The sequence below is a fragment of the Somniosus microcephalus genome, chromosome 2 (assembly GCF_052327205.1).
Source record: "Somniosus microcephalus isolate GS21.2 chromosome 2, FLI_Smic_1.0, whole genome shotgun sequence".
NCBI lineage: Eukaryota > Metazoa > Chordata > Chondrichthyes > Squaliformes > Somniosidae > Somniosus > Somniosus microcephalus.
Genome location: NC_140988.1, coordinates 286,341,278 through 286,363,080, shown reverse-complemented (window position 1 = coordinate 286,363,080; position 21,803 = coordinate 286,341,278). Strand labels below are relative to the sequence as shown.

General features: G+C 42.9%; 1 protein-coding gene across 1 annotated transcript in view; it reads left to right on the top strand.

The window, feature by feature from the left end:
- Positions 1-21,803, top strand: part of LOC147123442 (urea transporter 2-like) — a 138,611-nt gene that overhangs the window by 36,455 nt on the left and 80,353 nt on the right. The window contains exons 2-3 of the mRNA XM_085973149.1: positions 16,836-16,974; positions 20,439-20,628. Of these exons, the coding sequence (XP_085829275.1) occupies positions 16,845-16,974; positions 20,439-20,628 (320 nt within the window). The 5' untranslated portion in view covers positions 16,836-16,844. The remainder of the gene's footprint in view (positions 1-16,835; positions 16,975-20,438; positions 20,629-21,803) is intronic.

Below are 21,803 nucleotides of genomic sequence, written 5' to 3'. Positions count from 1 at the left end.
CAGCGTACATTCTGTGCCCTTGCTTCCCTCAGTGCTTCCTTCAAGTAGTTGTCAACATGGATGAATACTGATTCATCAGTTGAGTTGGGGGAAACAGTAGATGGTAGTCAACATGTTTTCTTGGCCTTCCTTGACCTGAATCAATGAGACTTCATGGGCTCCAGAGTCAATGTTGAGGACGCCTAGAGTCACATCCACCCAGATGTATACCATTGTGCCCCCAAATATGATGCGTCTATCCTATTGGTGGGACAGGACATGCTGGGGATGGTGATGGAGGATACTGGGATAGTATCTGATAGGTATTACTCTGTGAATAAAATTATATCAGGCTGGTCTGTGGAGCAGCCCTCCCAGCCTGTCCACCAGTCCCTAGATGTAGGTGAGAAGGACATTGCATGGTTGACTGGGCTTAGACTGCCCAAGCCTTATCCTGATAAAATGCTTGGGTCATTGCCAATAGATCTGCCTGATATGTCTTTCCTGTTTTGTAGTGGTTGCTTTACAACTGAGTGGCTTACTAGGCCACCTCAGAGGGCATTAAGAGTCAACCATATTGTGGGACTGGAATTACGTGTAGGATAGATTGGGATCCCTTCCCTAAAAGACATTAGTGTACCAGTTGGGTTTTTACAACATTCTGGAAGCTTTTCATAGATATTTTTCTGGTGTTAACCCACAAATTACCAGATTTATTGAATTGGGTTTCATAAACTGTCATGGTTGGGTTTGAACCCTCCACCAAGAGGTTGCTAGTCCAGTACCATAACCACTCGGTTACCATACCTACCTTGCACTCTTGGATAGATTACAAGAAAAAGCTTTACATCTGATAAATGATTCTTCTCTCACCTCTAGTCTCCAGCCCTTCTCTTCCTGAAACATTCTTTCTGATCTGTTTTATCAATACTACTATGATCATTACACTTCTGAAGGTGCAGCTCTTATTCTTCCAAGCTGCAGATACACCATCCTATATGCTGCTATTGCTCAATACATCGTCACTGCGCTGAAACCAAGACTGTTCATCCATTATGCCACAAACTGCTTGTTTTTAGGACATTTGAGTTCTACTGTATTGTTTACTTCTTAAACTATATAAGAAAATAATTCCTCCTTACAGCCGGAGGCTGTTAAATTATATGTGTGTGAGACTGCTGCACCATGAAAGTTGTAGTTTTCATCCTACTCTTGTGGAACAGCAAAACCCAGTGTGGGCCACAATAACCTGTATGATAACCAGGTGGAAAATTTGAAAGAAGAAATGTGAGAAAAAAAAGCAGAAAAAAATTCATGGTATTAATTGAAGAATAGCAGGCTATTATCACCGTGTTTAACCAGCATTCCTCCATAGACCAACATCACATCAAACAGACTCATTGGTCATTCACCTCATTACTGATAGCCATTTTGTAATGGCTGTCATGTTTACCTACTTCAAATTAAGAACTTGCATTTATATAGCATCTCATCCCCTTATTTATTGCAAAACAACTTCCAATCCCCACAACCTCCAACATCATTAAATACAAAAACAGTAATGTCATGGGAACACCAATCTTATGTTCATTAATAAATAGACATTCTTATTATGAACACAGCTAGCTTTTGCTAGTTACTTTATTGAGCACATGTGGACTGGTACAGTATCTGTAGAGGCTTCCATCTTGACTGTTGCCTTGTGGGTAGCCTAGTGCCTCATGGGTAATGTAGTCTTAATATATATATACAGCTGGGTAGTGTAGTCTTATATACAGCTCTACACAGCTCTACGGCTCCACCTAGTGTCCACTATAGAATGACATGTTATTGATCATTACATCCCCCTTTCTTTGAGGTTTAACAAAATCAATATCAATCAACTTTCAAGAAAACAATAAAGATAATATCAGTAACACTTTTGTTAGTGCTCTATAAACATAAACATTTTCAAAACAGTCAACACATTTTCAAAGCTTTACGTTGCACTCAAAGATTAAGTCGATCATGCTCTTTTACTTCACGTGTGGATCTTCTCAACACGGGTAAGTCTGATGTGTCTTCATGAGATTGTTCTGGCGGTGAATGACATGATGCAGTTGCGGCATTGTCATCAATCTGGTCTTGAATAGTCTCTTGTGTTTTTAGGAGGGAACGGCGGTTCCTCCTGAGAATCTGTCCTTCCTCAGTTCTAACAGTGTATGACCTTGGTCCTACTTCCTCAAGAACTGTAGCTTTCCTGTTCCATGCATCTGGATCCTCAATCCTGACAACATCATCCCTTGTCAATGGTTTTAGAGCTTTGGATGACTTGTCATAGTATGATTTCTGTTTCAGCTTTAACAGTTGAAGTCTCTGTCTCAGTTCCTCACTTTGCTGTTCTTTTGCACAGCAGGGTAGCATGGTGCGCAACTTGCGACCCATTAGTAGTTCAGCAGGTGAAGAACCAGTCTAAAGGTGAGGCTCTGTAGCTCAGCAGGGCGAGATAAGGATCAGACTTGCTTTCTGTCGCTTTCTTCAGTAGCTGCTTGAGAACTTGAACACCTTTCTCTGCCTTACCATTTGACTGAGCATACAAAGGACTGGATGTGATGTGCTGAAAGTCATAATGTGCTGCAAACTGTTGCCACTCCTTACAGTTGAAGCACGGACCATTGTCGCTAACGGCAATCCTGGGAATTCCATGTCTGGCGAAGATGGATTTCACATCCATTATGACACTGCTGTGGTGCTTGAGAGCAGCGCCATCTCAGGATAGTTAGAATAGTAGTCAATCACTATTAGATAGTCTTTACCATTTAAATGAAAAAGGTCCATACCAACCTTTTGCCATGCTGCTGTTGGTATGTCAGCTACTATCATTGGTTCCTTTACTTGTTTGTTTTGGTGTTTCTGACGTGTCTCACATTTACCTATCATGTTCTCAATGTCCTTATTTATGCCAGGCCAATAAACAGTGTCTCTTGCTCTCCTTTTGCATTTTTCAATTCCGAGGTGTCCCTCATGAATCCTTTTGAGCATGTCTTGATGTAGAGCCTGTGGAATGACTATTCTGTTCTGTTTTAGTAATAGTCCACTTGCGACACTCAATTCTGACCTTGTGAAAATATTTTGGACAGGAACCTTTTGGCCAACCATGATGAATGTTCTCTATTACTGTTTGTAATACTGTATCTTTTACTGTTTCTTCTGCTATTTGCTTTGATTTTGTGTCGGACACGGGCAGCGCAGCAATGACCATACTCACATGAACATCCACGTCTTCTTCAGTAGAGCTCACATGACTCATTGTGGGTGCTCGGGATAGTGCATCTGCTAACACTATGTATTTGCCTGGTGTGTAGATCAGTTCAAAGTCATATCTTTGCAGCTTTATCATGAGTCATTGAATCCTTGGAGACATCTCATTCAGGTTTTTTTTAATGCTGGCAACCAGAGGGCTGTGGTCTGTCTCAACTGTGAAGGTGGGAAGTCCATATATGTAGCCATGAAACTTTTCTAGTCCAACTACCAAGCCTAGACATTCCTTTTCAATTTGGGCGTATCGACACTCAGTATCAGTCATAGACCTGGAGGCATAGGCAACAGGCTTCCAATCTTCACCCTCTGCTTGTAGCAAGACCGCACCTAGGCCATCTTTTGATGCATCCATTGACACTTTGATTCTTTTTGTTCGGTCAAAGAAGGTGAGTACAGGTGTGATTGTCAGCACTGTTTTGAGGTTTATCCACTCTTGTTCATGTCTTTCTGTCCATGCGAACTCATTTGTTTTATGTAGCAGGTCTCGCAGACAGGCTGTCTTGGCTGACAAGTTATGAATGAACTTTCCAATGAAGTTTATCATCCCCATGATGCGTAGCACTCCTTTTTTGTCAGTGGGTCGAGACATTTTGAGTATGGCGTTTACTTTTTCCATATCTGGCTCTATTCCTTTACCAGATAGATTATCTCCTAGGAAAGTGACTTCCTGGACGCCAAACTGACACTTGGCTTTGTTGAGCTTCAGTCCATTCCGGCGTATGCTCTGTAGCACTTTAGTCAGTCTCTCATTGTGTTCTTTCAGTGTGGAGCCCCAGATGATGATGTCATCAACATAGACCTGAACTCCTTCCAGACCTTCAATTATGTGTTCCATCGCTCTATGAAAGATTTCAGATGCAGATATTATCCCGAAAGGCATTCTGAGGGAACAATACCTGCCAAATGGTGTGTTGAAGGTACAGTATTTGGTGCTCTCTTCATCCAGTTTTAGTTGCCAAAATCCTTGTGAGGCATCGAGCTTTGTAAAGTATCTGGCACCTGACATTTCACTGGTGATTTCTTCTCGCTTGGGAATCTGGTAGTGTTCACATTTTATGTTTGCATTTAAGTCCTTTGGATCCATGCATATTCTTACATCATTGTTCTTTTTCTTTACACATACCATGGAGTTAACCCAGTCTGTTGGCTCTTCGACTTTCCTGATGACTCCTAGTGTGGTCATTCTGTCCAGTTCATTCTTGAGCCGGTCACGCAGGGGTGCTGGAACTCTTCGTGGAGCATGTACCACTGGCTGAGCATCCTGCTTTAGCTGGATCTTGTAAGTGAATGGTAGAACTCCAAATCCTTTGAACACATCCTGGAAATTATTCACTACAGACTCCACCAAGTCATCTGGTCTGCTTATGGCACAGTTTATACGGTAGACTCTTTTGACCAGTTCTAAGTCCTCACAAGCTTTGTCACCCAGTAGTGAATCAAGCCTTTCAGCCACAACAGAAAACATGAGATGATGCACTTTGTCTTTGACTGTCACTTTAAGCCTGCATACACCTAAGCTATCTATTTTCTGTCCATTATAGTCCTTCAGTAGTACTGACTTTTTCTGTAATTTGGGCTTTTCTTTCATATTGTTAATGTCACTCATACTGATTAAGTTTGCTTTTGCCCCAGTGTCTAGTTTCAAGGTAACTAATGCTCCATTTACCTGCAGTGGGATCATCCATTTGTCCTCTTTTACTGCATTAACTTTATGTTCAGCATTGTCCATTTCTGAGGGCTGCACATTTTCTGTATCCTTTTTGATATTGTCACATGACACCATTCCTACAAAAAATGTCTCACTTAAATCAGTGTCCTCAATTACATTAACTCGTTGCCCTTTCTTAGTTTGTACTTTTGAAAAGCATTGTTTGGCAAAGTGATTCTTTCCATTACACTTTGTGCATATTTTTCCAAATGCTGGGCATTGTCTTAACTGGTGTTTGTAACCACAGCGTTTACAATTAAAAATTTCATCCTCCGATTGCTTTTCATTTCTGTTCTGCCCATGTTTCTTCCCCTTATAGGACACAGCACCGACAGCAGCATTATCACTCGTTACAATCGCATCATTATTGATTTCACTGAAAGTCTTCGCGTGCTTTCGAGCTAGCTCGCTGGCTTGGCATATTTTCACCACATTTTCCACATTTAGTTCGGTTTCTCTCAACAGACGTTCCCTGACTTTTTTATCATGAATACCAAACACAATCTGGTCACGAATCATGGATGCTTTGAGCTCAGAGAAATTACATGTCTGTGCTTTCAGTTTCAGATCAGTTATAAAGCTATCAAAAGTCTCATTTTGCTGCTGTGTCCGAGAACAGAAGATGTATCTTTCATAGGTCTCATTCTTTTTGGGAGAGCAATGTGCATCAAATTCTTTTAGCACATCTTCTAATTTTTCTCTGTTCTCTACTGGATTAAATACAAATGTATTAAATACCTCTATCGCCTGTGGGCCTGCAATCGTAAGCAGCAATGCTATCTTCCTTGCGTCTGGCTTCGTACCTGTCAGGGTTGGGGAGCCACGGAGCCGAGTTCACACGGGGCCGGGCTCTCCGGGTAAGGTAGGTTCTGGACCCAAGTGCAGAAACCAGACAAGAGACAAATATACCGTACTTTGTTTGAACTTTACTAGATTCACACATAACTAGATTAACACAAGGAACACAGCAATATACATAAGAACTAGAGACAAGAGAACTCGAGACAGAAAACACAACAAGCATACATAAGAACTAGAGACCAGTTACAAGACGGCTAGTCAAGATAGGAACTCAGGACAGCTTCCATGAGAAAGCCCACTTGTCTATACTGAGCTTGCGACAAGCTACCACAAGGGGCAAGCGGCTTGCCGAGGCGAAACTCCAGACGAGCTACCCCAAGGGTAATCGGCTTATCAATGCAAAGCTCAAGACAAGCTCCCAACGGCTCCCACATAGCAACACGCTTGTCCAAACAGCACCTTACCAAGACAAGCAACTTAACAGAATAACAGACTTAAATACATCTTAAAACACAAGCAAGAACCATGGCAACCAGCTTGTGATGGCAAGCTACCATAGAGAATAGGCTAGTCACACAGAGCACCTAGTCAAGACAAGGAACATTGTCAAGACTAACTCCCTGGTTCACCCTAGTGAGGACTGAGCAAAGAGTGAAGCAACAACAGAACTTATATACCAAGAAACCAGGTGAAACCCATGAACAGCTAACAGGCCGTTAAGAATTAACACAGGGCTAAGAACAATTAACACAGGAAACTAGGAACAATTAACAAAGGAACAAACAAGTGAAGGTGCCATCTAGAGGTTACCAACAGAACTGACTGGCACCCTCACAGTACCGAATCCAATGGCTGCAATGTAGAGTTTGAATTGTTGTTTAAGAGTCTGCCAATTGTAGTCAATGTTTCCTGTGAGTTTCAAATGCTCTGGTGGCTTCAAATTCTCCATGTCGCTTTTCACAATTTTCAGCAGATCTTCACCACCCTGGTACCATCTTATGTTCATTAATAAATAGACATTCTTATTATGAACACAGCTAGCTTTTGCTAGTTACTTTATTGAGCACATGTGGACTGGTACAGTATCTGTAGAGGCTTCCATCTTGACTGTTGCCTTGTGGGTAGTCTAGTGCCTCATGGGTAATGTAGTCTTAATATATATATACAGCTGGGTAGTGTAGTCTTATATACAGCTCTACACAGCTCTACGGCTCCACCTAGTGTCCACTATAGAATGACATGTTATTGATCATTACAACCAACACCTCCCCCTCTTATCACACATCATCCTCACTTGGATAGTTTCTGGCTCAAAATCCTAAAATTCTCTACCTAACATCATTGTGGGAGCACCATCACCACAACAGACTGCAGTGGTTGAAGGATTATGCCCAACATTACCTTCTCAGGGTAACTAAGAATAGGCAATAGATGTGCTTTGCTCATATCCCAGGAACAAATTAAAAAAAAATTATTCCCAGTACATCCCAAAGCACTTCCCAACAAGTCAATTCCTTTAGAAATTTTGTAAATGCATAGTAGTCAAAATGGTTATGGTTGACAGAGGAACATTGTCAGAACACCAAACAGTGCCAAGGGACCTTTGCATCCATCTGATCAGGTGAAGAGGGACTCCATTTAATATCTCATTTGAAAGATTGCACCTTCAGTACTACACTGAAGTTAGGGCTTGAACTCTCAACCTTCTACCATAAAGGCACAAGTGATACCAACTTAGCCAATGTGACACTCACAAGTAGCTTATTACTCGTGAAGCATTTTGAGATGTTTCTGGAGAAGTGATCAGGTACTAGTAGATGAAATTCTTTCTATTTTCCACTCTGGTCTTGGAAATCAAATTTTAAAAATGGAAAAAGAGGGTAAAAATGGAAAATAAATGAAGATAAAATAAGAAAAAAGAAATACATGAAGTGAAAAGTCTGCTTGCTCTGGTACAACACTCATGGGAGATGATCAGCACTGGCATGGGTCATGAAGAAGTCCAGTTCCCTTGAAGTCCAGTTTGCTGTGTGCCTCTGGCTGGTGGAGGGTTTGGGGTTCCATCTTACCAGGCCAAATACAGGAAACTATGTGTTATCCAGAGGCTAAATGTCCGGCAAGCTCGAGCCACCGGCAAAAATCAGGAGCTGTTTTGTTAGGTTTTTTTCTTCTCGTGGCTTTTTTTTCAAACAGTCAGGCTCTGCAAAGTCTCTGTAGCTTAGCAACAGCTTCAGAGAGACGCTTCCAAGGCACAGGCCGACTGTTTAGAAGCTGTTGCTAAGCAACAGTGTTTGTTGTCAGATACGGAGATGAAAAGCTCCGTATGCTTCAACATTACTGGTGAAAACCAAAGTTGGTCCATTGCAGTCAGATACGGGGGAATATATAATGGGAAATAAGGAAATGGCAGATCAACTAAATGCATACTTTGGGTCAGTCTTTACGAAGGAAGACACAAAAAACCTCCCTGGGATATCGGGAAAAATAGGGACATTGGCAAAGGAGGAACTGACGCAAATCAATATCTCTAAGGATATGGTGTTAAGGAAGCTAAAGGGATTGAAGGTGGACAAATCCCCAGGGCCTGATAACATGCATCCTAGGGTACTGAAGGAGGTGGCCCTAGAGATAGCGGATGCACTAAGGATGATTTTTCAGAATTCATTAGACTCGGGAACAGTACCGATGGATTGGAGGGTAGCTAACGTTACCCCACTATTCAAAAAGGGGGGTAGGGAAAAAGCAGGTAATTACAGACCTGTAAGCCTTACATCAGTTGTGGGCAAAATGCTGGAGTCCATCATTAAGGATGAAATAGCGGAGCACTTAGCAAATGGGGACAGGATAGGACAGAGTCAACATGGATTTACAAAGGGTAAATCGTGCTTGACTAATCTATTGGAATTTTTTGAGGGAGTAACTGGTAGAATAGATGGGGGAGAGCCAGTAGATGTGGTGTACCTGGACTTCCAAAAGGCCTTCGATAAGGTCCCACATAAAAGATTAGCATGGAAAATTGAGGCTCATGGGATAAAGGGGAAAGTTTTGGCGTGGATAGGGAACTGGCTGTCAGATAGAAAACAGAGAGTTGGAATAAACGGCTCATTTTCTGAATGGCAGGCAGTAACAAGTGGGGTACCACAGGGATCTGTCCTGGGCCCCCAGCTGTTCACAATTTACATTAATGACCTGGATCAGGGAGTCGGATGCAGCATTTCCAAATTTGCAGACGACACTAAACTAGGAGGGGGGGTGGGCTCAGAGGAAGAGACCAGGAAGCTCCAGAGCGATTTGGACAGACTGGGCGATTGGGCGGATAAATGGCAGATGCACTATAATGTGGACAAGTGCGAAGTTATCCACCTTGGGTGCAGGAACGGGAGGGCAAATTATTATTTAAATGGCAATAGATTGGGAGAGGGGGAAGTACAGAGAGACCTGGGTGTTCTTGTACACCAGTCACTGAAGGCGAGCATGCAGGTGCAACAGGCGGTCAAGAAGGCAAACGGTATGCTGGCCTTCATAGCAAAAGGGTTAGAATACAGGAACAGGGATACCTTGCTGCAGCTGTACAGGGCACTGGTGAGACCACACCTCGAGTACTGTGTACAGTTTTGGTCGCCTCATCTGAGGAAGGATGTTCTTGCCATGGAGGGGGTGCAGCGGCGATTCACCAGGCTGATACCAGGAATGGCGGGAATGACCTATGAGGAGAGACTATGTAGTTTAGGGATGTACACACTGGAGTTTAGAAGATTGAGAGGGGACCTCATAGAAGTGTATAAAATTCTGACAGGTCTAGACAGACTGGATGCAGAAGGAATGTTTCCCTTGGCGGGTGAGAACAGAACTAGAGGACATAATTTAAGGATAAGGGCTAAACCATTTAGGACAGAGATGAGGGGGAATTTCTTCACTCAGAGAGTGGTGAACCTGTGGAACTCATTGCCACAGAGGGCAGTGTACGCCAGCTCATTAAATATATTTAAGAGGGAATTAGATATATTTCTACGGGCAAAAGGGGTTAAGGGTTACGGAGAGAAGGCGGGGACGGGATACTGAATTAAAGGATCAGCCATGATCTCATCGAATGGCGGAGCAGGCACGAAGGGCCGAATGGCCTACTCCTGCTCCTATCTTCTATGTATCTATGTATCTATGTATTAACGCTGGTGTGTCCGGCAGTTTTGAGGGAACGGCAACAGCTCGGTCCTGTCGGTGCCGGATAGCACAAAGTTTCCTGTACTATAGGGAGATAACTGAAGAATATGCAAATGTTTAGAAAATTATTAAAAAGTCCTTTTTTTCATTACTCTCTCATTTGGGCAATTTGTAACACATTGCTAGGTCTCAAAGTACAGTAAACTTTTGCTTAAATGGCACTTAATTATCCGGAATACTTTAATAACCGGCAAAATAGCTAACCGGTAATCTTGTCGAATCCATCCAGCAGTCGTTTTGTCGAATCCGAGTCTCCTGCGGTGGCCGAGTTAGTCAGTGGTTTTTATTTTTGTTTGTGTTAAAAATTGCCTTGGTATATACCTCTCTGTTATCCAGAATTTTTCATCAACCGGCACCATCCTGATCCCATAAGTGCCGGATAAGAAAGAGTTTACTGTAAATAGCATTTTAGGTTTATCTGCTTTTCCCTTGTTTGCATGCATTGAAATATTTGTCTAAGTACATTAATGTGCCAAAGTTTTGTTTCTTTTAAATCTGGGTAAACATTTAACTTTATTCATTATGCATAAAGGAAAAAATCCAAGCAAGGTGTTTAGTAGAAGGATATAATATACATCAGCGCAGAAATTGTCACAATTATGTTTATAGTATGTAAGAATATACAAATAAGTTCTTAAATGATACCAATGGATCAAAAATAGTGCCTCCTTTGTAAACTCTGATGGACGTCATCATGCAAACCGAACAATCTCAATCTAGCAAAGTATACATCAAATTGGCAGTTCAAATGTCAATTTTGTCAAAGTATTCATAAGTAGTTTGAACAGAACACTAACTGAGAAAGAAAGAAAGACTTGCATTTATATAGCGCCATTCACGACCACCGGACGTCTCAAAGTGCTTTACAGTGTAGGATTCGCAAAATCCAGAAATACAGTCTAGATTGGTAAAACCCCTGAAATGGCCACATTGTGAGAACACAAGATGGAGTTGGCAGTTCTCATGGCTCAGTTCAAAAGGACACACCAGCAGTATCTTACAGCAGCCTGAGTCATCACTGATTAGAAGATTCCAGAACTTACTGTTATTGATATGATAATATGGTTACAGCAGTAACAAACTCGTAAACAAAAGAATTTGCACCTGGGGGTGCGCTAATTGCTAGCAAAATGCAAACCCATCTCTGAAATCGCTGAGCACAGAAAAAAAAACATTATCTGTACCAAACTCAGAGGGACACAAGTACGATAGCAAAATACTGCAGATGTTGGAAATCCGAAATAACAACAGAAAATGCTGGAAAAACTCAGCAGGTCAGGCAACATCCGTGGAGAGAAATTTGAGTTGATGTTTTGGGTTGGACCCTTCTTCAAAACTGGAAAGAAAAGAAACTAGATCGAAGGCAGGGCTGCGATCGGACAAAAGAATAAAAGAAACAAAAGAAGTAAAAGAGATTAGAAGCTAGACGAGATGGTAATAGGCTGGGATTAGGTGTAAAGTGTACTGGCAGGGCAAAAGATAGCTGCCAGGTGTGAGAGAGAAACAAAAGGAAAGGGGGGGGGGGAAAGGAGTGGAACAAATACAAGAGAAAATGAAATGGGGGCCGAGCTTATGATCTGAAATTGTTGAACTCGATATTGAGTCCGGAAGGCTGCAGACTGCCTAATCGGAAGATGAGGTGCTGTTCCTCGAGTTTACGTTGAGCTTCCGTGGAACAATACAAGAGGCCAAGGACGGTGAGGTCCGAGTGGGAATGGAGCGGTGAATTAAAATGACAGGCGACCGGAAGCTCGGGGTCACCCTTACGGACTGAACGGAGGTGTTCCGCAAAGCGGTCACCCAATCTGCGTTTGGTCTCCCCAGTGTAGAGGAGACCGCATCGTGAGCAGCGAATACAGTATACCAGATTGCGAGAAGTACAAGTAAATCGCTGTTTCACCTGGAAGGGGTGTTTGGGGCCCTGGACAGTGGGAAGGGGGGAGGTATAGGGGCAGGTGTTACATCTCCTCCGCTTGCACGGGAAGGTGCCAGGCGAAGGGGAAGGGCTGTTTGGGGTGATAGAGGAGTGGACTAGGGTGTCTCGGAGGGAGCGGTCCCTGCGGAATGCTGAAAGGGGAGGGGAGGGGAAGATACGTTTGGTGGTGGGATCACTTTGGAGGTAGCGGAAATGCCGGAGGATGATCCGTTGAATGTGGAGGCTGGTGGGGTGAAAGGTGAGGACAAGGGGAACCCTATCGTGGTTCCGGGAGGGAGGGGCAGGGGTGAGGGCAGAAGTGCGGGAGATGGAACTGACACGGTCGAGGGCAGTGTCAACCACAGTAGAGGGGAATCCTCGGTTGCGGAAAAAGGAAGACATGTCTGAAGCACTGGTGTGGAAGGTGGCATCGTCGGAGCAGATACGGCGGAGGCGGAGAAACTGGGAGAATGGAATAGAGTCCTTACAGGAAGTGGGGTGGGAGGAAGTGTAGTCCAGGTAGCTGTGGGAGTTGGTGGGCTTGTAGTGAATATTGGTCGATAACCTATCCCCAGAGATGGAGACAGAGAAGTCGAGGAAGGGAAGGGAAGAGTCCGAGATGGACCATGTGAAGCCCCCATTTCATTTTCTCTTGTATTTGTTCCACTCCTTTCCCCCCCCCTTTCCTTTTGTTTCTCTCTCACACCTGGCAGCTATCTTTTGCCCTGCCAGTACACTTTACACCTAATCCCAGCCTATTACCATCTCGTCTAGCTTCTAATCTCTTTTACTTCTTTTGTTTCTTTTATTCTTTTTTCCGATCGCAGCCCTGCCTTCGATCTAGTTTCTTTTCTTTCCAGTTTTGAAGAAGGGTCCAACCCGAAACGTCAACTCAAATTTCTCTCCACGGATGTTGCCTGACCTGCTGAGTTTTTCCAGCATTTTCTGTTGTCATTTCAGAGGGACACAGGACAGATCCCATCAGTTTCATTTACAAGACATTAAAATAAAGTACTTGCTTTTGTCAAAGCAGCCTGCCCATTACCTTGACAAAAGAAAACCCCTGATTTGGCGCCGAGATAAGGACAAGGAAACAGTATAACTGTGGAGGGAAAATCGACAGCAAGACCTTTTTTTTTTCATTCAGTGAGATTCAGACAGATCCAACACAGTTTCATACAGGAGCACCAGGGTCAAGGACAGTTTTAAAAACCCTGGTGAGGTTCGAGGAGCACGGAGGGCCTACAAGTTCGAGCAGGAGAGCAGATTCAGAAGTTCAGTCCAGATCCAAGACCATCAGGAGTTCGAAGGCCGAGTGGAGAGGAGACGGTTCGAGGAGTTCGGAGGACTTCCAAGTTTGTGCAGGAGAGCCGGTCCAGGAGCCGGTCCCATAAGGAAGATTGGAAATCCCGGACGTAACAAGGAGTGCCAAGGTCCAGGAGGGTTTTAAAATTCTGGTGAGCATAAAGGCCCAACTCTACCTAACTGACATAGCTGAGGTATATTTTAGCAACGGGAGGGTTTGTAACATTAAGGGTTTTGTAATTCAGGAGTGTGATTTATCCCTCGATGTGTCCATGCGCTTTTCCCACCCCCGTTTTAGTATACCGCTGATTAAGAATTGTTGTATGATTTAAGATAGTCAAAGTTATTCCTTGTGTGTTAAATTTTAGTTCCCATTGGGAGACGTGCTAATGGTTTTTGTCTAAATTGATTCTTGCATTCTCTGTGTTTATTCTCCTTGAAAATAAAGATATTTCTGATTTAAAACTCACCTTGTCTCACCTGATCCATTTGTCTTCCGAGTCACAAGTTGGGCTACACATCAAGGTTGTCTGGCAATAAGCCCAGTGTCTAGAACCAGTGAGGGGGGAGCGCTTCGGAACCGCTCACGAGCAGTGCGAAATCAAAACCGATCTAGCACACCATAAGCTCGTTAAAACGACCCCTTACAACAGCCAATGAAGTACTTTTGAAGTGGAGTCACTGTTGTAATGTGGGAAATGCGGCAGCCAATTTGCACACAGCAAGGTCCCACAAACAGCAATGTGATAATGACCAGATAATCTGTTTTTGTTATGTTGGTTGAAGGTAAATAACTGCAGAAAAACATTAAGACCAGGGATGTAGGGGGTGGCGTGTGTGTCAGCTTCACCTCTGACTCCTTTGAGCAGTTCGAATCGCTCCCACTTCCTTGGTTCTAGACCTGGACTTATTTGGGGGTTGTAATGAAATTGCAACAGACAACTGAGTTGGTGAAAAGAACTTGGATTTTATTTGAGACAAGAAAATATACACAACACAATAAATCTTATCACTCTAAAAGGGGGGAACACTTCGGAATATGCAAGGTTGAATGACAATAGACAAAAATATCTTACCCCTCCCAATCCCACTATACTAACTAGGTTGAATTCCAGAGGACCAGGACATGCTCACCAAACGCAGGAATAGTTTGTAGAGTGGGAAAAACTTGCAGATCTTCCGTTTCTTCCAGGTTGGTTTCTTGTTGGTTGCGGTGGCCCAATATTACCTAGTTGTTGGTAATATTGTTGCTTGTTTGTTTCGTGGGGCCCTTGGTTGCTGCGATTCCTTCCGTTCTCCTTCTGTTGTCCCGAGGCTGATGTCTTTCAAATGAGCTGTGCCTATTTCTGTGTCTGTCCGAACTGTACTGCTGACTTCAGTTCACTGACTGCTGTTTCAATTCTCTGCCTGAACGACTGTCTCTGTACTGATCGAACTGCTCGAACCCATCGAACGAATTGCTTTCTTGTGGAGACAGGTCTTTAGTTTATACTAAACGAAACCTGCTAATCTTGTTAGATTTTTGGTTGGCTCGTTAAGGACCACTTGATTGGTCCCATTTAGTTAACTGGTTTCGGGATAGCTTCCTGAGTAGTTGAAGAAGGTGTGAAGTGGTTTTGAATGTCTCAAACAGTCTTTTAATCTTAGATTTCCTGTAAGGCCTTCAAATTCTGTGCAGGTTCTTTTATGTATGGGTTTTAATGGGCTTTGGGCTTTAGGTGAGGCTGGGGTTTTCATTGATTTAATGATTGAATGCAAATTCCCAGATAGGGGCTGAGTTTCGTTTATTGTTCCTCCCAGACAGTCTGGCTACTTTCGAATACATAAAACTGTTCCTCTGCAGAGGTCAATCCCACATTCCTGTCGCAGCCTTTTCCTAGAAGTCTGAACATATCTTTTTAAACCAGCCAAATCTTCCTGGGATTTTGATTTAAATCCTTTTTGCCCAATAACTCTGAAACCAGTCCAAAAATCTCTTCCTTAAATTAAACTCTTTGAAATCCTGTTTGGCCCAACCACACTGTTGTCCTTTTTACAGATTTCTTCTGTGATGTTCCAAAAATCACTTTAAAATGACTTTCCTTGTGTTCTGGGGTTGTGCAGAAATTTTTGAACCTTACAGGGATGAAGGAAGAAATAACAAACAGCAGTGAGACTGAGAAGATGACAAAATATACAAATAAAGATAAATACTATAACAGCAATGATAAAGATGGAGTAACTTCAGTGCCAAATATGTTTGTATCCCAGGTATTTTGCTGCAGGTAACCTAAACTAATGATTCATGTTGAGAAGGATAGGACATGCATGCTGTGAGTATCAGTCATGATCTTGCTACTCCTCAGCCCTGAAGTTCCTCAGATTTCTGCCACGGGCTGCAGTAACTTTGCTGTTTATGTGTGTAAAAGGGGTTTCCACCACACTTCCAGTGAAGTTCTGCAGGTGCTGTGGTAGAAAGTCTGAGGAAATTCAGGGTCCTTGTTAGCCTTGCCTCAGTGGCATCATTCTTGCCTCTGAGTCAGAATATTGTAGATTCAAGCCCCACACCAAAAACTTGAGCACATACTTCAGTGCGGTACTGAGGAGTGCTGTATTGTCAGAGGTGCTAAACTGAGAACCTGTCTGTCTTCTCAGATGGATGTAAACGGTCCCATGGCAGTATTTGAAGAAGAGCAGGGAAGCTGTCCGAGCCAACATTTAGCCATCACATATCATCTGGTCATTTATCTCATTGTTGTTTATAGAACCTTTTTGGGGCTAAGTTGATCTTTGGCGAAAAGAAAATCAGATGCAGTGCAAAATCGCCAATTTTGTATTTTTGACGAAGACTAATTTCACCCCCATTGTGGGCAAATTGATTGCAGTGGTTGTTTACATTACAACAGTGATTACACTTCAAAAGCACTCCATTGGCTATGAAGCACTTTGGAATGTCCTGAGGACATGAAAGGTGCTATATAAATGCAAGTCTGTCAGGAAGAATGGATTACTACTAAGGTGATGACTTGAATCTGTTGATTAGTTTTATTTTAATTGATAAGGTGAGGGTTTCTGATGATCTATCAGAGTCTTGGAATCAAAGCACACATTTCGTTGGCTCCTGGAGAAAAGCCACCGTAACTTTCCATTGTCCCAAATTACTAATTTCAGTAAATTTTTCATAAGTAATTTATTGATCGATAAGAAAGTAAAATATTTCATCACATGCTCAGAATACCCTAGGCAATGCAATTACAAGCTCATTAAACAAAATTGTTCAAACCCATATTACAGTCTTGATTGCAATCTGCTTTCAAATTTTACACATTGCACTTCTGCTACATAAAAGCATCAGTCCTTTCCTTGCAGTTTACTTTAGCCAGTGAAGACAAGAACGTCTTGAATGTTTGAAGCTGAATCTATACAGGTATGTGTAGCTTTGCATCTGAGTTACATTTTAAGATCAATTGCCTGACTTTATTTGAGTGAGATTTATTTCAATGCTTCTGTTATGTAGCAAATACTTGATATGTACAGTTAACATCAATATGCAATCACAGTTTAGTTTTGATTTTGATTTTAAACACGTAAAGCAACTTGATTTTCTTTTAATGCTGTGAGGAGCAGAATCCATTCATGGAGCAGAAGAAAGCAGCAATTGTTGAAGAAATATCAACCCTGAATCCAGATAATCTCAAGGAAACCTTTTTCAAAGGAATTGGCTATTTGTCTGGTGATATGAGTGAGTTTGGTTACTGGCTCAAACGTAAGTGAGTATGCGGGAATTTATTTTCATGAAAATATTTTTAAATGTCCAGTGGGTGAAGGAAGACAGAGATTCACTTCAGAGGGGGAGTGGGCCTTTGGCGTAGCGGTAGCATCCCCGCCGCTGGGCCAGAAGGCGTAGGGTTTCGAACCCCGCTCCAGACAGTCCCGGCAAGTGGAGTCGGAGCTCCGGCTCTAAATTCTGTGTTGACATCCAGCAGGATACTTGCGTCCGTGGGTGTGGGTGGCCCCCCCCACCCCGTATGGGTTGTGGGAGCCCATAAAACCCTCCCGCCATAGGACTAACCACCCTAATGGCTGATACAAAGATGGTTACGGTCACGGAAGGAGCGTTAATCGCGGCCAGAAATCCTTCCACCACTTCATACAGTTCCCCAATGGGAACAGTGTGAAGACATGTACGACGATGACTTCAGAGGGACTAATAAACCAATATAAATATATCTATATATATTACACCATAGATATGCTAGCTAAAGCAGTTATTGCCTTGTCGATAAAGCAGTTATTGCCTTGTTGGTGAAAATAGCTGGAAGGCTATCTGGTTAGCAACAGGATTGAGAGTTATCGGGATAATTACATTTGGAGATTATCAAATGTTGTGTAGAATGCGATGGTTCCTGAACTGTTAAGACTTGGAAATGTTAGTCCAAGGACATGGTAACAAATAAATAATGTAGGATGAAAGTTAGATAAGTCTGGAGTTTTGCTTAGGAACAGGGAAACTTTACAGACTCTTCCTTCAAGAGATGAAATGATATGGATAGAATCAAAAATAAGCAGATTGTACATGGTCTGTGGAAGGAAGGCGCTTGATGAACTAAATGACATTTCTTGCTCCACATTTTCTTCTTTTCTTTCATTCTGTCCTCTGTAAATTTTCAGTAAAACATTTCTCAGGCTTCCATTTTAACAACAATAACTTGCATTTATATAGCATCTTTAACATAGGCAAATGTCCCACGATGCTTCACAAGAGCATAATAAAACAAATATTGACACCAAGCCAAAGAAGGAGATATTAGGACAGGTGATTGAAAGTTTGGTTAAAGAGGTAGGTTTTGAGAGTCTTAAAGGAGGTGGAGAGAGAAAGGTTTGTGGAGGGAATTCCAGAGCTGAAGACCTAGACGGCTGAAGGCACAGCCACCAATGGTGGGGTGAAGGAAATAGGGGATGCACAAGAGTCCATCTGGACAAGCACAGATTCTTGGAAGATTGTAGGGCTGGAGGAGGTTACATAAATAGGGAAGTGCAAGGCCATGGAGGGGTTTGAACACAAGTATGAGAATTTTAAAATCGAGGCATTGGTGGACCAGGAGCCATGTAGGTCAGCAAGCACAGGGGTGATGGGTGAGTGGGACTTGATGCGGGTTCGAACACCGGCAGCAGAGACTTGGATGAGCTCAAGTTTATTGGCAGTGGAAGATGGGAGGCCAACAAGGAGAGCATTGAAATAGTTGAGTCTGAAGGTAAAAAAAGAATGGATAATGGTTTCAGCAGCAGATAAGCTACAGCAGGGGCAGAGATAGGCGACATTACAGAGATGGAAGCAGATGACACAATGTTCCCCATTTAACCCACCTTCACCAACTCGTATAGCCATGCAATTTCCTGGACGAGGCAAAGAAAGAGAAAAAGCCTTAAGCCAATTTAGGAAAAAAACTTTGGAAAATTCCTCTCCAACCGCCGAAGGTAATCAAACAAGTTCCAAACCATGGTGACTGGGAGACATATTCCCCAACACCCACCTATCTTCTATATGTAGTTATGTTGGTCACACTCAGGAACTCGTCCATCTCCATTTTGAATGCGTGCAGCCAATCCATACACACTACATGCATCAGTAACTTATTCCATAGGTCGACAACTCTTTGTGAAAAGAAGTACCTCCTAATATCTAACCTAGTTTTATCCTTATGTAACTTATCTTCATGTCCCCTAGTCCTCCCTAACCTATCTAGCCTATTCACATGGATCAAATTTATTCCTTTCATTAGTTTAAAGATTTCAATCAAATGTCCTCAAAGTCTACAACTTTTTAAGCCTATTGTGGTAATAAAGGGCATTAAAGCTGAAGGGATAATTACAGTCCTAGCCCTTTTGGGGCTATTCCCCAGATGTTCACCCTCAACTTAAGTTAGAGATAGCCGAATTCCATAAGACGCTTAAATGGGTCTAAAGATTCAGACTATCTCTCCCTAAAGGAAAGGAACGACTAAAGATGTTACCGTCCTCCGGATAGTATTTTTAATAAGTTGAACTAGACTGCATCATGTACACATGCTTGGTGTTGGCCCTACCCATGTATACAACACTTCATTTATCTATATTGAATAACATCTACTGGATGCGAGACAATTTCCCTATCGGATTTAAATCTGCCTGTAATCTATTTTCTCATTTAAGGTCCTTACACCCATACATATCTTTGATAATACTGGAACTATAGAAACTCACCAGCCAAAGTGTGAGGACAGATGTTTTAGAGTTCCCCTCTGACCACAGAAGCATAGAATCATACACCACAAAAGGAGACCATTCGGCACATCATGCCTGTGCCAGCTCTCTAAAAGAGCTACCAATTAGTCCCACTCCCCCGCTCTTTTCCCATAGCCCTGGATTTTGTTTTCTTTTTATCCAGTTCCCTTTTGAAAGTCACTGTTGAATCTGCTTCCACCAACCTTTCAGGCAGTGCATTCCAGATCATAACAACTCGCTGCGTAAAAAAATTCTCCTTATCTCCCCCCACCTTGGCTTTTTTACCAATTATCTTAAATCTGTGTCCTCTGGTTACCGACCCTCCTGCCAGTGGAAACAGTTTCTCTCTGTCTACTCTATCAAAACCCCTCATAATTTTGAATACCTTTATTAAATCTACCCTTCTTTGCTCTGAGGAGAACAATCCCGGATGTTTTTGGAAATAAGTTTTTGGAGCTATCAGAAAGTTGAGCGGAGTAGAGCCTGTAATGGGATAGATTGTATATGGTCTGTGGGAACAGTTATGAGTACATATCAACCTGCCAATTCCCATCGCCGTACAACAATTAAACTCCGAATTACTTCAGGTTGTATTTACTATAGTATTTAGACTTTCGGGGCTTAAAGGGAAAGGTTACCATAGCAGCAGATTACTACATTGTACATAAAATGGTGAAAATGTTCTTCTCATTATAAAACAGTGGATCATCTGATTTACCATCAACAATGCTATTGGAGATCTACTTTATAAAAATATAAATCAGATCAATGTGTGTTATTACGCCAAATGCCTGTTCTTGAGTAATAAAGTTATGATCTAATTTTAGGATTCAAATGGCATTTGCGAACTGCTTGGCACCTTCCAAAATCTGCAGTGAATTTATAGGCCTGTTACTCTTTTGCATTGGAAACATGCTTAATTCATATTCTTTAACAGTTATGTACCTTTTTCTGACAACATTGCAGAGCAGAACATTATCTTTCAATTTATTGATTGGATCTTACGTGGTGCCGCTCAGGTGATGTTTGTCAACAACCCACTGAGCGGGCTTATTATTTTAGTCGGGCTGATTGTACAGAATCCATGGTGGGCACTGAATGGCTTCGTGGGAACGGTGTTCTCGACTCTGGCAGCACTTTTGCTCAGTCAGAACAGGTAAATGTGCTGTGGTAATATACATTTGATTTTCAAAGTGTCTTTGCAAAAATTAATCCAAAATGGCATTCTGAACATTTTATTTGTGCCATTAGCTGCTTTATTTATATTTCAAAAATTATGAAATTTCTTGTGCTACATGCTCATGAAGGTTACTATTTAACAGTCTTGCTTAATGCAAGATCTTGCTACAATGAATGATAAAGAAAAACTGTGGTAACCCGTGGGCCACGTTCATGCACCCACTAAGCAATAACTAGCATTTCAGGGCTTAAGGAAAAACAGAGTGAACCACCACAATATTTACTGGGAGGTGGGGGAGGGGGTGGGGGCAGTTTCGCATTCGGGAAACCTGGAAGAACGGGTTTCGCTCAGGTTCTGCTGAATTTAACGGCAGGACCTCATTAACATTTTTTTTCTCCAGTTCCCAGATTAAGAGACTGCCTGGCTGTCGGATGGGAAGGCCTTTGGCACCAGGCTGCAGCCGGGAAGTGGGGAGAAGGAAGGGAGGGATCGGAAAGGCTAGGGGCGGGGGCGGGGGGTGGGTGTGTGTGGGGAGAGATCAGAGGACGGAGGTGGGGGTCAGAGTCGAAGGGTCGGGGGTGGGGGGGAGATTGGAAAGGTCGTGGGGAGGTCATGGTTCGAGGGGGCATTGTGGCTCGGGGCAGGGGAGAATCGGATTGCAGGGGGTGTCCGATCACGGGGCGGGGGGAGGAGCAGCTGTTCGTGGGGGGGAGGTAGATTAGCTTCGTCAGCTGGAGGGAAGCACTCCTGCTCCTCCTGGCCCACAAGCAGTGCTGGAAAGGCACTTACCTGCTGCATCTAGCAATCCTCGCCTCCCTTCAGCTGTTAGGTTTCCCAAGGCAAGGGAAACTCGGCCGGACAGCGCAAAATTTTAAATGGAGGCAAAATATGTGGTACGAAGCCTCATTAAAATATTTAAATGATCAACCGGCCTCCTGGTTGCCCACCCCATCCCGTGTCTGTTAAAACCAGAAGTAAGCTGGTTTGAGGCGGGTTGGGTTCGAGTATGAGATTTTTTAAAGTGTTAACAACCCACCTGACCCAAACCCACCAATTTTGAGGGGTTAAAATCCGCCAGTCCCGCCGCCCCCCACCCCCCACCAACGTATCATACAGTTGCCAATTCAGACCTATGGTGACTTCAGTCTCAA